The sequence below is a fragment of the Hevea brasiliensis genome, chromosome 13, assembly GCF_030052815.1.
Source record: "Hevea brasiliensis isolate MT/VB/25A 57/8 chromosome 13, ASM3005281v1, whole genome shotgun sequence".
Classification (NCBI taxonomy): domain Eukaryota; kingdom Viridiplantae; phylum Streptophyta; class Magnoliopsida; order Malpighiales; family Euphorbiaceae; genus Hevea; species Hevea brasiliensis.
The window spans coordinates 84,815,649-84,826,878 of record NC_079505.1 but is presented as its reverse complement, the minus strand read 5'-3'; the positions used below and the strand labels follow the sequence as shown (position 1 = coordinate 84,826,878).

Below are 11,230 nucleotides of genomic sequence, written 5' to 3'. Positions count from 1 at the left end.
TTGGCTTCAATACTAAACAATTAATATACACATTTACCCTTAAAAAAGGAGCAGCTTTAAAAATGAGAGAAAGAGTTCATTCTCCTTTCTTATTATAGTAATTTATTTATTCTCCTCATTTTCGTCTAACCCCAAAAAAAAAAAAAAAACCATAATTCCATCCTACATAATTTTCTTCCCAGGCAAAAAGTTAGGATGGTCTCAGCAAATAGAAAATTGAGGGAAACAAGACAACAAGATAATATAATATTGTCCAAGCCTGCACAAAGGTAAATCGAAGAGTGGGAGGGAGCCAGGCAATCTATCATTTTCTAATTTTGACCAAAAACGAACCAATATGAACGTTCAAACTGAATAGTGTATTTCACATGATATGTTTGGACAACAAATAGCCAAAAATGCATCAATACAAGCAACAAAAACAATCAAAAGATGACATTACAATTCTGACTTCTTCAAATTTTTGTTTCTCTTTGCATGATATGCATGGCCAATTTGTTGCGCCTCGGTTCTTCCTTAGCTGGCATGAATGAATGCATCACATTTTCAATGATTCTTCTATAGTTTATTCCAACTGCAAAAAGTCTTCATTGATCTGTCACGTTTCAAGCTGGCAACAATGTAAAATTTGTCCAGCCCTTACGATCATCACAAAGGATGGTGTGGCTAACCCTAGCCAATTGGCATCAGGTTTTGTTGACTTAGTAAATCTGCGAGAATGCGCATGAAGTCCACAAATAGAAAATTCATTTCCATATGTACAACTTCTTTACAAAATCAAAAGTTTGGTTGAATGTCCCTGGATCGCATGTAGGTTAAAAATTGAGTCGGTAGTTCAGCCAGAAGCCCTTGAACAACAGAAATTTGTCCACCTGCAAATATTACAGATTTTACCAACAAATTAAAAATAATCACCTAGCCTTTTATTTATCAGAATAATAAATTATCTTACCCTGTATGTGCCGGAATGAAACAAACTGAACTATATCACGTGAAGCAACACGTCCAGTAGAACTTTCAAGTCTCTCCCCTTTATCAGCATCTAAAATCTGTGCAACAGTCAAAACTTTAGAAATTTGAAGGAATTCAATAGATAATTGAGGCTTCTACCTTAGCACCTAGCATGTATAGAAAATATTAGCACTAGTATGATAACATTTCTGGCATAGAAAGAAGTATAAATGTGGAATAGGTACCTCCATTTCTTTGAAGTCGGCTCCTCCAACTCCAACAATAAGGATTGATAATGGTAGGTCAGACGCCTTCACTATGGCATCTTTGGTTTCTTGGAGATCTGTTACAACTCCATCCTACAATGTTCAACAAATTCCAGAGCAAACAATTGGTAGTGTCAGTTTTAAAAAATGAAAAATTTTTTCTTCAATGATTTTACATACTTGAAAAATGGCAGATTGTTACCAAATTATATCCTATTAGGGTAAGAAAGTATTGATGCATGGTGGCACAAACCATCAAATTGATGATTATGTTACCAAAGAAATTACAACACAAGGAAAAATTATCAAGATTTCCGGTCTGATTCTTACCGTAATTATTAACAAAACAAAGTATTTTTTCCCTCCATTTGCGAGAGACTGGCTAGCAATTAGTGCAGCAGTGCTTATCACAGGCCCAAAAAGTGTTGGACCCGCTAAAGAAACATTCAATAGAGCACTACTATATGACATCATAATTCCTTGGATTCCATCAACCTGAGAGAAATAGATGTTTAATAAATAGGCATGTTATAAATAAGAAAACCATGACAAGTTCTAGGTTTTTCACCTCACAGTGATTATTGCTTCCATTCAAGTTAAAACAGTGAGAAACTGGACCATCAATTGGCCGTGCTCCAAATCCCCAGGCAGGGAAGCGCTTGTCTGAATCATAAAATTGCAACACTTCTCCAACTTCTACGATTGCCTGAAGAACAAATTGGCCATGTTGAGTTCGTGGCTCATATATAAAGAATATATTGTACACTTAAAGGGGCAAAGGATAAATTATAATTTTCTACTTCATAGTAAAAAAAAGGGACAACATATGGCTGTGGAAATTGTACACATGGCCGAGACATGTAAAATCTTTTTCTCATTTATTTTCCCACTACTTTAGAGTTTGTTCTTGTTTGTGTGTGTTGTGTGAATTTTGCTAAACAGACCAAGTAGTAGCATGTGTCAAGTAATGATAGTTATTGAAAAAGTTAAATATGGAAGACAAGAATTTCTTACTTGCTGGTACGCATTTAATCGTCCTGTAGGATCAAGATAATGCAAGGAATCAGGGAGGCGGGGATTTCCATTTGAAGCTGAAAGGTGAAAAATGAAAGGTACAATAACATATTAGGACACCTATAACCCTCCAATTTCTGCCAATGATGATAAGAAATAAACAGGGGGAAGAGGAAAATGGGAAATGATATAGGAATACAGTTATGATGACTGCAACATACAGAAGTAAAATCTTAATGATAATATGATAAAGCACCTAAAGATCATGATTGTATGTTGTATTAAAAGGTTTTAAGACTTGCTCCTACTTTAATGTCACAAATGACAAAACCAGAAAAAGCTAGAGATATCTTCGACTTATAAAGAAAACTTTTTTCATCTGCAAGTAGCTTATACTTTAGCATGACATGGATCTAGATATTTAAAGAGAACTGTATGGATGAAGTGGCAAAGTTGAATAATAAATTTCTCATGATAAGGCATATAGGTGATTAACAAAATAATCGTGTCATTTTTGTAGTTTGTTTTGAAATCCAAGGAAGGAAATATGAAGAATCTTGCAGATCCAAAATAATGTATGAAAGCACAAAGAGAAACATAACCACCAATATTATGTATAAGTATAATTGATTACTTGTTAAACTAAAACAACAAATAATAATTTACAAGTATTCCCAAAGTAATTAAGATAAAATAATTCAAACTTTGAGAACAAAAATTCAAAGACAAGTACCTGTGAAATCAATAGCCACCATGAAGTTCAGCTCACATCCTCCTTTCAGGTAATCCAGAAACGTATATTGAATGCTTTCAGAAAACTTGTCCACAAATAGCTGGCTTTTTAATACCTATATACTTAGAAAGTTTAAGGTAAAGACAGAAAGGTTCAGGATTGGAAGTAATTTGCTTTACATAATCAGACCTTGTTGCGATCATGTCCACCAGCATTGAGTGAAAATAAAATTTCACCTTTCCCACTAGAATGAAGCTTTTCCAAGTCTGCTAGGGATTTTCGAGCTTCTCTGTAAATTAACAAAACCAAAAAAGGAAGCAACACCAGCATTAAATGCATAAAGAGTTCAGGGGAAGAAAATGAAAGAATAAAATGAACTCTCCATTTACCCAATTAAATCATGCTTGCCACTACTATTGAAGTTGTAGAACTCTATCACCAGTGGGCTATCCTGCAGGTTGAATCAGAAAACAAAACTCAGAACTTAACCATAAGCAGATGACAAAGCAAGGAATCTAAACAACAAATATCATCAAACAAAATCTGCACATTCAAAGAAGAAGCTTGCCAATTTTGGAGCTCCATTTTGATATAGTACATTGCCTTTCTATCTTATTGTTTCTATCTAATTGAAATTGACAAGAAAAATAGATTGCTAACAGAAAGGCAAGGACCAATTTCATTGTTTGGTTTTTAAATGCAAAGAAATTAGTGTTTGCATATGTCATAAAGTAAAATTGTCAGTGGCATAGTGGTCCCTGGACTCAAATAACCACCCAAAACTTTGTGGTCCACACAAAGCCTGTTTAAAATTTCATTTTCCATTTACGATGTGTTATTCATTTTTCTTCAGAAGGATGTAGTGGACAACAGGATGCTGGATTTCTGCTAGGTGATACAGATTCTAACCCCAGATGCAATATTCCTTTTACCTTGCTTCCAACTTGTTGAATATTCAAAAAGATTGGTTTCCATATTGGGTTGTGATCATTCTTTAGGACTTCTGTTTTACACACAGGAATTGGGATCCCACTCTCAACAGTTTTTGAGATTACCAGAAAAGGGTTCTGCAGATAAAACACCAACCATCATTTATGTTTCTCAAAAAAATATCTGGCAAAGAAAGAGAGAAAAACTTTGCAACCCATACAATTCTTGAGAACAGATCCTTGTGCTCCAAATCTGAACACCTTAATATCATCTCAGTTGTAGTCTTTGAGCTAATGCATTCCTCAGCATGCACAAGAAGTTGCCCATGATGGGGATGGCTTGATATTGTAGAATCTTCTTTTTGGACGAGATCTAAGGTCAGAGACCTATTTGATTTGGTCAAAATCTGCATGGAAAGTAAAAACAAAGTAGCCATGTAGATTATCAACAAATTCAAATTTTAATTTTTATAAATGTATCCTGGTCGCTAAGAACAGAAGGTACTTAAATTCTTATAATATGTTTTGTACGACTGTTATGGAGCATAATGGAATGGGATGAATTTCCTTTTCATTATTCTATTTTCTTTATTCCATTACATTCTGCTATGGTCTACAAAATATAGCATTAGATGTCAGCCTCCAAAATGGAATATAAGGATCTCTCTTGCCAGACTAAAATTACAGGATTTCACATTTCAATAGAAGAATGAAGTTCTCATTATCTAGTAATTCTACAAGAAAGTATGATGTAAATTAGAACGGCCTTCATGTTATACCTCAGACAATGCACAAGACGCTTCACCAAGGAATTGTTGCTCATCTAGCTTGATCATCTGCAATTGTTAAACCATTTGTTATTTACCATTCCATTCACTCAAATGAGAGTAAGAGAAAATCTTTTAGTACAGTCACTTGAAACCAAAAAAAGTCTGATTGAATTTATATTGATGATATCCAAACAGCATATGCACATAAATGTAAATCATAAAGTAATCAGTGAACACCAGAGTAAAGCCTAAACCACCAAGAAGTCAAAGAAATTTCCTCCAAGATTTGTTAATGCACATCTACAACAGCCAAGTTCTCCCCTTGGCATGGAAGGCTACAGTGTGAAATCATATATAAATATATTATAGATAAGCCCAAACATGTAGCTGTATAAATGCCAGAAAAGTACAAAACTCACCTGGTTAAAATTTTTACTAGATGGTTCATTACAAGCTTCAAATAGTTTCTCACAAACTCTCCTCATTACAGATATCTTTTCCATTTTTTTTTTATATTTATAGCATTAAAATGCTAAAAAGCAATTCAGAATATTGTCAATTATCCAGCAAATATTTAGTTTATTTGCAGTAAAAGAATGTAAGCTTTTAATACAAAAAAGCTTATTAACAAAAAAACCATTCAACTTAAAAGTTCAAGCTTATAGATAAAACACTTCCCTTCATGCTAAGCTTGTTGAGCTTGTAGTTTGGATGAGAAACCCTTGTGATTTTAGTTAATAAGAGGAAGCGCCCAAGATTTGAACTCCAGATATTTTGGTTGACGAGACTTTGATACTACGTTAGGAAACTACTCAAACTAAAAACTCAAAGTTATAGGTGAGGACCCATGAAAAGTTTATATCTCTTGTGATAGAGCTGCATGCAAAACAATTTCCTCTATGATGACAACAACAAAAGAAAGAACAGACAGAATTATAAAAATATACCTTAACATCTACATTGTGAAATTGAGTGTCAACGTCATATACATGAAACCTGCAATAAATTATACATATTAAATTACAATGAAACCAGTAAAATGAATATTTGGTCAAGAAAAAAAAAATCCACACACTGAACTTACAGCAAAGTTTGTACAACTTCAAACTGGAATGTGATAGCATATTTCATGATCCATGTGGGATTCAATGAATTAAGAACTACTTCAGTGCGGAAAACTTCAGTAGGTGGTCCATCTTTTGCTTTTGTATAAACAACCACCATAGGATCACTCTAAAGCAAAGAAAATTATATGAGAATAAACAGATGATAGAAAACATTTTCAAAACGGTAAAAACATCTGGGGCCATTTTACACAATTTAATATAAAGTCTCTGTTAATCATAACATTCAAATTAATCTTATTTTATAGCCCTTTTTTATGTATAAAAAATTATTGCCAAGAAAAGCTCCAGAGGAGTTTCTGCCCACGTACAAGAGAAGCATATTAAAACGAAAACCTCCTTATCAGGAATATAACAATGTTCTGATAATGACTCGACTAATTGGCACAGCAACTTCAGATTCATTCTACGAGGACTCAGTGCAAACAAGTTAATCCCAGACTGAAGAAGTGATGAACTGAAAAAATAAAAAATTGAGATGGCGTGCAATGCTGGATGACAAATTAGTATACCATACAATGGCCAAAACTTCAAAGCTATAGCTACATGCTAGATGCCACTTCTTGTGTTGACCAACCTTCTATGAATCTAATGATAAGTTCCCCATAGTTAATGAATCTGGAGCAGAATTTGGAATGGCACTGAATAAAGATGATGTTATGGACTTATGGTGATTACACTAATGCCAAGCATAGTCTTATTATCTTAGGTGCCTGAAAAGAGACAAGTCATAATGCACAGTTAATAAAATCCATATTCAAGGACCAAAATTACTAGATATAACGCCATGTTAGAGAAAAATAAGTTCTAGGATAAAGATCTGATATTACATTAAGAATAATTTGCACAATAATGTTATCCATAATCTTCTTAGGTATTATTAGGGCATAACAAAATGGCACCAAAGCCAAACCTGTATTCTGCCATATAATATGATATTTTAACCTCTTCAACAGTACTCACCAAATAATTTTCTTCAGTGCCTTGGGGCACTTGTAATTCCCTCCATTGCCACATCAAAAGATTACTTATGTAACTAATAATATAATCTGGCTTTAGGCTCCTGGCCACATAGACAAACCCATTCCATTAACCGTTCAAGAAGTGACACTTGGTGATTGTCTCTAGCCAACAGTCATGTAATACTGGTTAAGTTTAATATGGTTTTTTAACTGTGTATAGGGATGCTCACCAAACAAGACCCTTTGTGCCAAGGGCACTATGAATTCATTGAGATGATCATGTAATTTCTACATGTTACTGGTACTTCAAATTAATGAGGTTCACAAACAATTACATGATGGCACCTCTACAAAATGATTCAAGGATATAGCTTAATGCTTAATTCCACAAGTAAATTACTTTGCTAAATGTTTACAAGACAAATCCACTTTAACGAAATCCATTGTACACATGGCCATATGTTATTGGCTTAAGATGCTGACTTTCAAATATATGAAAATTGTCACAGAACTTCTGAATTCTCGAATTCAATTTTATAACCCAATATTAGTCAAGAATCCATTGTAACAGAATGCCACATACATTTTTACATTGAAATGCAAAAGGCAGTCAAAGTAGAACCCAAGAACAAATAAAATCTGGTGTCTTAAAACACAGGAAAAAAAGGGGAAAAAGTTTTCAATGGAAAATTACATAGCTGCATATAAAAGATTTACACAACTTAAGCAATTTTTTACAACAAACCATAAATTCATGATTAATCATACCGCTTAGTGGCCCATGAAAGAAAATTTGAGATCAAAGTGTAGTAAGAAGTCAGGCAAACAAACCTTAGATAGCACATCCCGGTCGCGCAACTTTGTAGCTGAAAATGATAGCTGCACATATATTGGTTTTACAAGGAGTCAAGGAAAAAAGAAAAGATAAGGAAAGAGTAAGCTAGGAATAAAATTTGATGCAAGTGGTCAAACAAGGAAAATAATTTACTAATTGCATTCAATTGGTAAAATCCCGTTGCTGGTATCAAGTCTAATATTCTTCCCAACTAATCACCTACCGATCTCAACACTCTGAAGTATGAATCATTAGACTCCCAGTCCAATTTTATAGTAGTTGTTAATTTAAGGAGAACCATGGCTTTAATAAGTCAATAATGACCGCCAAAGTTAACCTAACATTTTCAGAATCTACCATAAAAGCTTTTGATAAAACAGAAGGTTGTCTCTAGTAAAAGATGCAGTAGAAATTTTCATATGCTGAACAATCAATGGTCCTACAGTCCTACTCCATGAGTTATGAAATTAATTCTTATGTCAATACAATGCTATTTATTAAGAAAAATAAAAAAGCACTCCCACACTCTGCTCTGTTCAGTTAAAAACTCTTCGTCTAGCATCCCAGTGACTTTATCATTGATTAAAAACCGCTCAAAGAAAAAGCTAAAAATCAAAGCTACTTCCAAACTGCTATTTACAAAATACTATAGATTAAGATATAGAATGCCGCTCCTAGACCTCTGAGTTTCCGAATTCAGAGCATAACATCTGCAAAATGAACTCCAAAAACCTTGTCATTAATAGAATTTAGAAAGTAGTAGCTCTGGATCCAATTACAATGAAACAATCCTCATCTATGCTCATCAACGAAATCACATAAAATATTTACAAAAGCGAGGGAGAAACGCAGAAGGAAGTAACTACCTCGATCTGAGAAAAGATGCCGTGGAAACCACGAGACTTGAAATAGTAATCGATGGCATCATTCGCAGCAGCAGCAGCGCCGCCACCGGCTGCACTGGAGGTGCCACCGACAGCCGCCTTTCCACCGGCCTCGTCGGAGAAGCAATTCCCCATCCCACCTCCTCCAAAAACAACTAAGCAGCAGAGCTCCAAAAAAATATGTATACTTGGAAAAACGATGGAAAAACGAGAAATGGAGAAAGAAAAGAGAAACAGTTGAGAAAGACGCAGTATCCAATCTATGTACGTGTAGTTAGTGAAGTTCTGATACACTTGTGGACCCCACTTTCCCCTCCCTTCCCAGTCTTCGTTTGTCTGGGCCTATCCGCTCTCCGTTCCCGGTACTTCTTTTAACACAAAACGCGTTTGTCGAGGCCAAAACACAAGCGCGAGTTTGCTTATAAGATAATTTCCGCGGGGAAGAGAGAAGGCAGAGGGAGCAGAAGGGTTATGTTCAGCTACGGAAGTCATATATCTGGGATTAGCCGAATATCGATTTAAAAGCTGCCAAGTGGCAATGAGAGTAGCTGAGTAGATCTATTTGCCCTCAAGGGTGTATTCGAATTTACTTCTGTGCCCTTATTTGGTCGAGCGAGTAGTTTTGATTGTATGGTATGTGATTGGACACGGTGACTCGAATAAAAAACTAACGATGTTTTCTCTTGCGGCCGTTTAACGCGCTTGAACGACTTAAAGTTCGAATAACGGAAGAACCGAAGAAGGACTTTGCCCCGACGATCGTCGATTGTTGACAAATTATCCGACGGCGTGAAATACGCCATGACGGTAAGTTTGGGAATACGCCTCGAAAAGTCCAAAATGCCACTTTGTTTTAAACAATATACTTCGTAATAACTAAACATTTTAAACAATTCACTTCATGAAAATTTTATTTAAATTTAATTTATTGTGAATATAAAATATAAATATATAAATTTTATTTATTTTATATATAAATCTCATTGTATATTATATTTATATTTATAAAAAATTGAGTTTATATAAAAATATGAAATTTTAAATAATGATTTTTCTTTGTTAATTTAATTTTAAATTAATATTTTTATAATTTTAACTCAACATCACTAAAAAATACTAAATTTAAACACAATGTTGTTATAGGGCAATTTGATATAAAATATTAAACATTTTCATAATTTTATAAATTAATTCAAACATTCCAATTTTCAATTACGTATTTCAATCTTTCATATTGAATGCAATCAAAATTCATAATTGTTATAGAAAAATTTAAATTTTGTTTATTAATTTACAATTATAATAATCAAATGCTTAAACTTTAAATTTTATTACTTAAATCTATGAAATTAATATATATATATATATATATATATATATATATATTAAATTAGCAAAATTTTTCTATATAGTCATAATTTTTAAAACAATCAATTAAGTTAAAAATTAAGATACAAAATATTTTTAGGCATTTATTTACCTAGTGTCCATAATTATAAATTTAGCGAATAAATTTTAAATTTTATTAAATTAATTTTAAACTTTAACTATAATTAATTAATTATATCCCATGTAAAAAAAGTTAGGATATTTAATTTAAAATTAAAATATTTGGATAAAATTGTAAAATCACACAAATGTTTATGTTTAGTGTTTTATATCCAATTTGCCATAATTATAAAATTCACTCTTACATATGGATGACAATTGTATCCAATCTCCGCTCAAACGCCCTACACTTAACTAATTTTCTTTATTCTTATCAAGACTCTAATATCGCGTGGAGCAAGAATAAGAAGAAAATACACTGTCCTCGAATCTTGAAATTTATTATAATAACAATATATTATTATATTTATCAAAAAAATTAATTTACTTTTATAGATTTATGTTTTAAATATTATAATTTTAACTTAAAAGTATAAGTGTATAATATTAATATTATGTTTTAAATTTATATTTTTTATTTATAGCTTATCTTTCAATAATTAAATTGATATTATATAATAATAGGTTAAAAAAAAAAAAAAAATCGGCAGGTAACCTGCTCCGCTCCCTAAAATCGATATATATATATATATATATATTAGTTCCTTAAATTGTGAAACCATGTAATTAAGTTTAAGTTTTTGACATTTTAATAAATTTATAAATAATTTTTATTATTAAAATTTTAGTTAAATTATTATTAATTTTAATAAAAAATAAAATATTCTTAAATTATATTTTTAATGTGAAAAAAATTTAATTCATGAAATCTTATTTTACTAATAATTTAGTATTTAAAATTTGATTAAACCAATAATTTAATCTATTTTAAAACTAAATAATTAATCTTTAACATTTTAATAAAGCTACTATTTAATCTTTGCCATTGAAAATTTTGTTATTTTCCCATTGAAATTTGCGAAACTTACCAAACTGCATTTAACTTTATTTTCAATTAGAAAAAAATTTAATTCCTAAAGCTTTATTTTTTTTTTAATAATTTGCATTCATATTTTATTTTCTTATATATATACATATAACAACATAATATAATACATGAAAATATTATAAATTAATAAATATATATAATTATTTATTTATTATTACAATAATAAGGAAACAAGCAAATTTTTATAAAATTATAAGGGTTTATTTATAAATAGTTATAATATTTAACGATCAATTTATAAAATATATGAATAATTTTATAATTAATTAAAAATTTTAAGGATATTAAAGTAATTTACTCATATTAATATTTATAATTTAAATTT

At 31.6% G+C, this 11,230-nt stretch overlaps 1 protein-coding gene across 5 annotated transcripts; it reads right to left on the bottom strand.

Moving 5' to 3' along the window:
- Positions 1–270: 270 nt before the first annotated feature.
- Positions 271–8,870, bottom strand: LOC110659705 (protein BONZAI 1). Of its 5 annotated transcripts, XM_058132635.1 has the most exons (17): positions 8,451–8,531; positions 7,581–7,628; positions 6,365–6,500; positions 5,748–5,896; positions 5,611–5,659; positions 4,673–4,729; positions 4,115–4,300; positions 3,897–4,031; positions 3,354–3,415; positions 3,154–3,253; positions 2,965–3,079; positions 2,232–2,308; positions 1,786–1,923; positions 1,548–1,712; positions 1,197–1,310; positions 953–1,049; positions 271–872 (listed from the first exon to the last, which is right to left on the bottom strand). In XM_058132635.1, exons 4-17 carry the CDS (start codon positions 5,885–5,887, stop codon positions 778–780), a joined length of 1,530 nt encoding a protein of 509 aa, XP_057988618.1. In that variant the 5' UTR covers positions 5,888–5,896; positions 6,365–6,500; positions 7,581–7,628; positions 8,451–8,531; the 3' UTR covers positions 271–777. The 5 variants fall into 5 exon arrangements, with proteins under 5 accessions (XP_057988618.1, XP_057988613.1, XP_057988615.1 ...); XM_058132630.1 differs by lacking the exon at positions 6,365–6,500 and having other exon boundaries at positions 8,451–8,870; XM_058132632.1 differs by lacking the exon at positions 6,365–6,500 and having other exon boundaries at positions 7,581–8,294; positions 8,451–8,579.
- Positions 8,871–11,230: the final 2,360 nt, after the last annotated feature.

Coding starts and splice junctions, on each gene's coding strand:
- LOC110659705 (XM_058132630.1), bottom strand. CDS start 8,603: ATGGGGAATTGCTTCTCCGACGAGGCCGGTGGAAAGGCGGCTGTCGGT. Junction 1,924..2,231: donor GATTAAATGCGTACCAGCAA/GTAAGAAATTCT, acceptor TTTGTTCTTCAG/GCAATCGTAGAAGTTGGAGA. Junction 1,311..1,547: donor TTGTTTTGTTAATAATTACG/GTAAGAATCAGA, acceptor TGAACATTGTAG/GATGGAGTTGTAACAGATCT.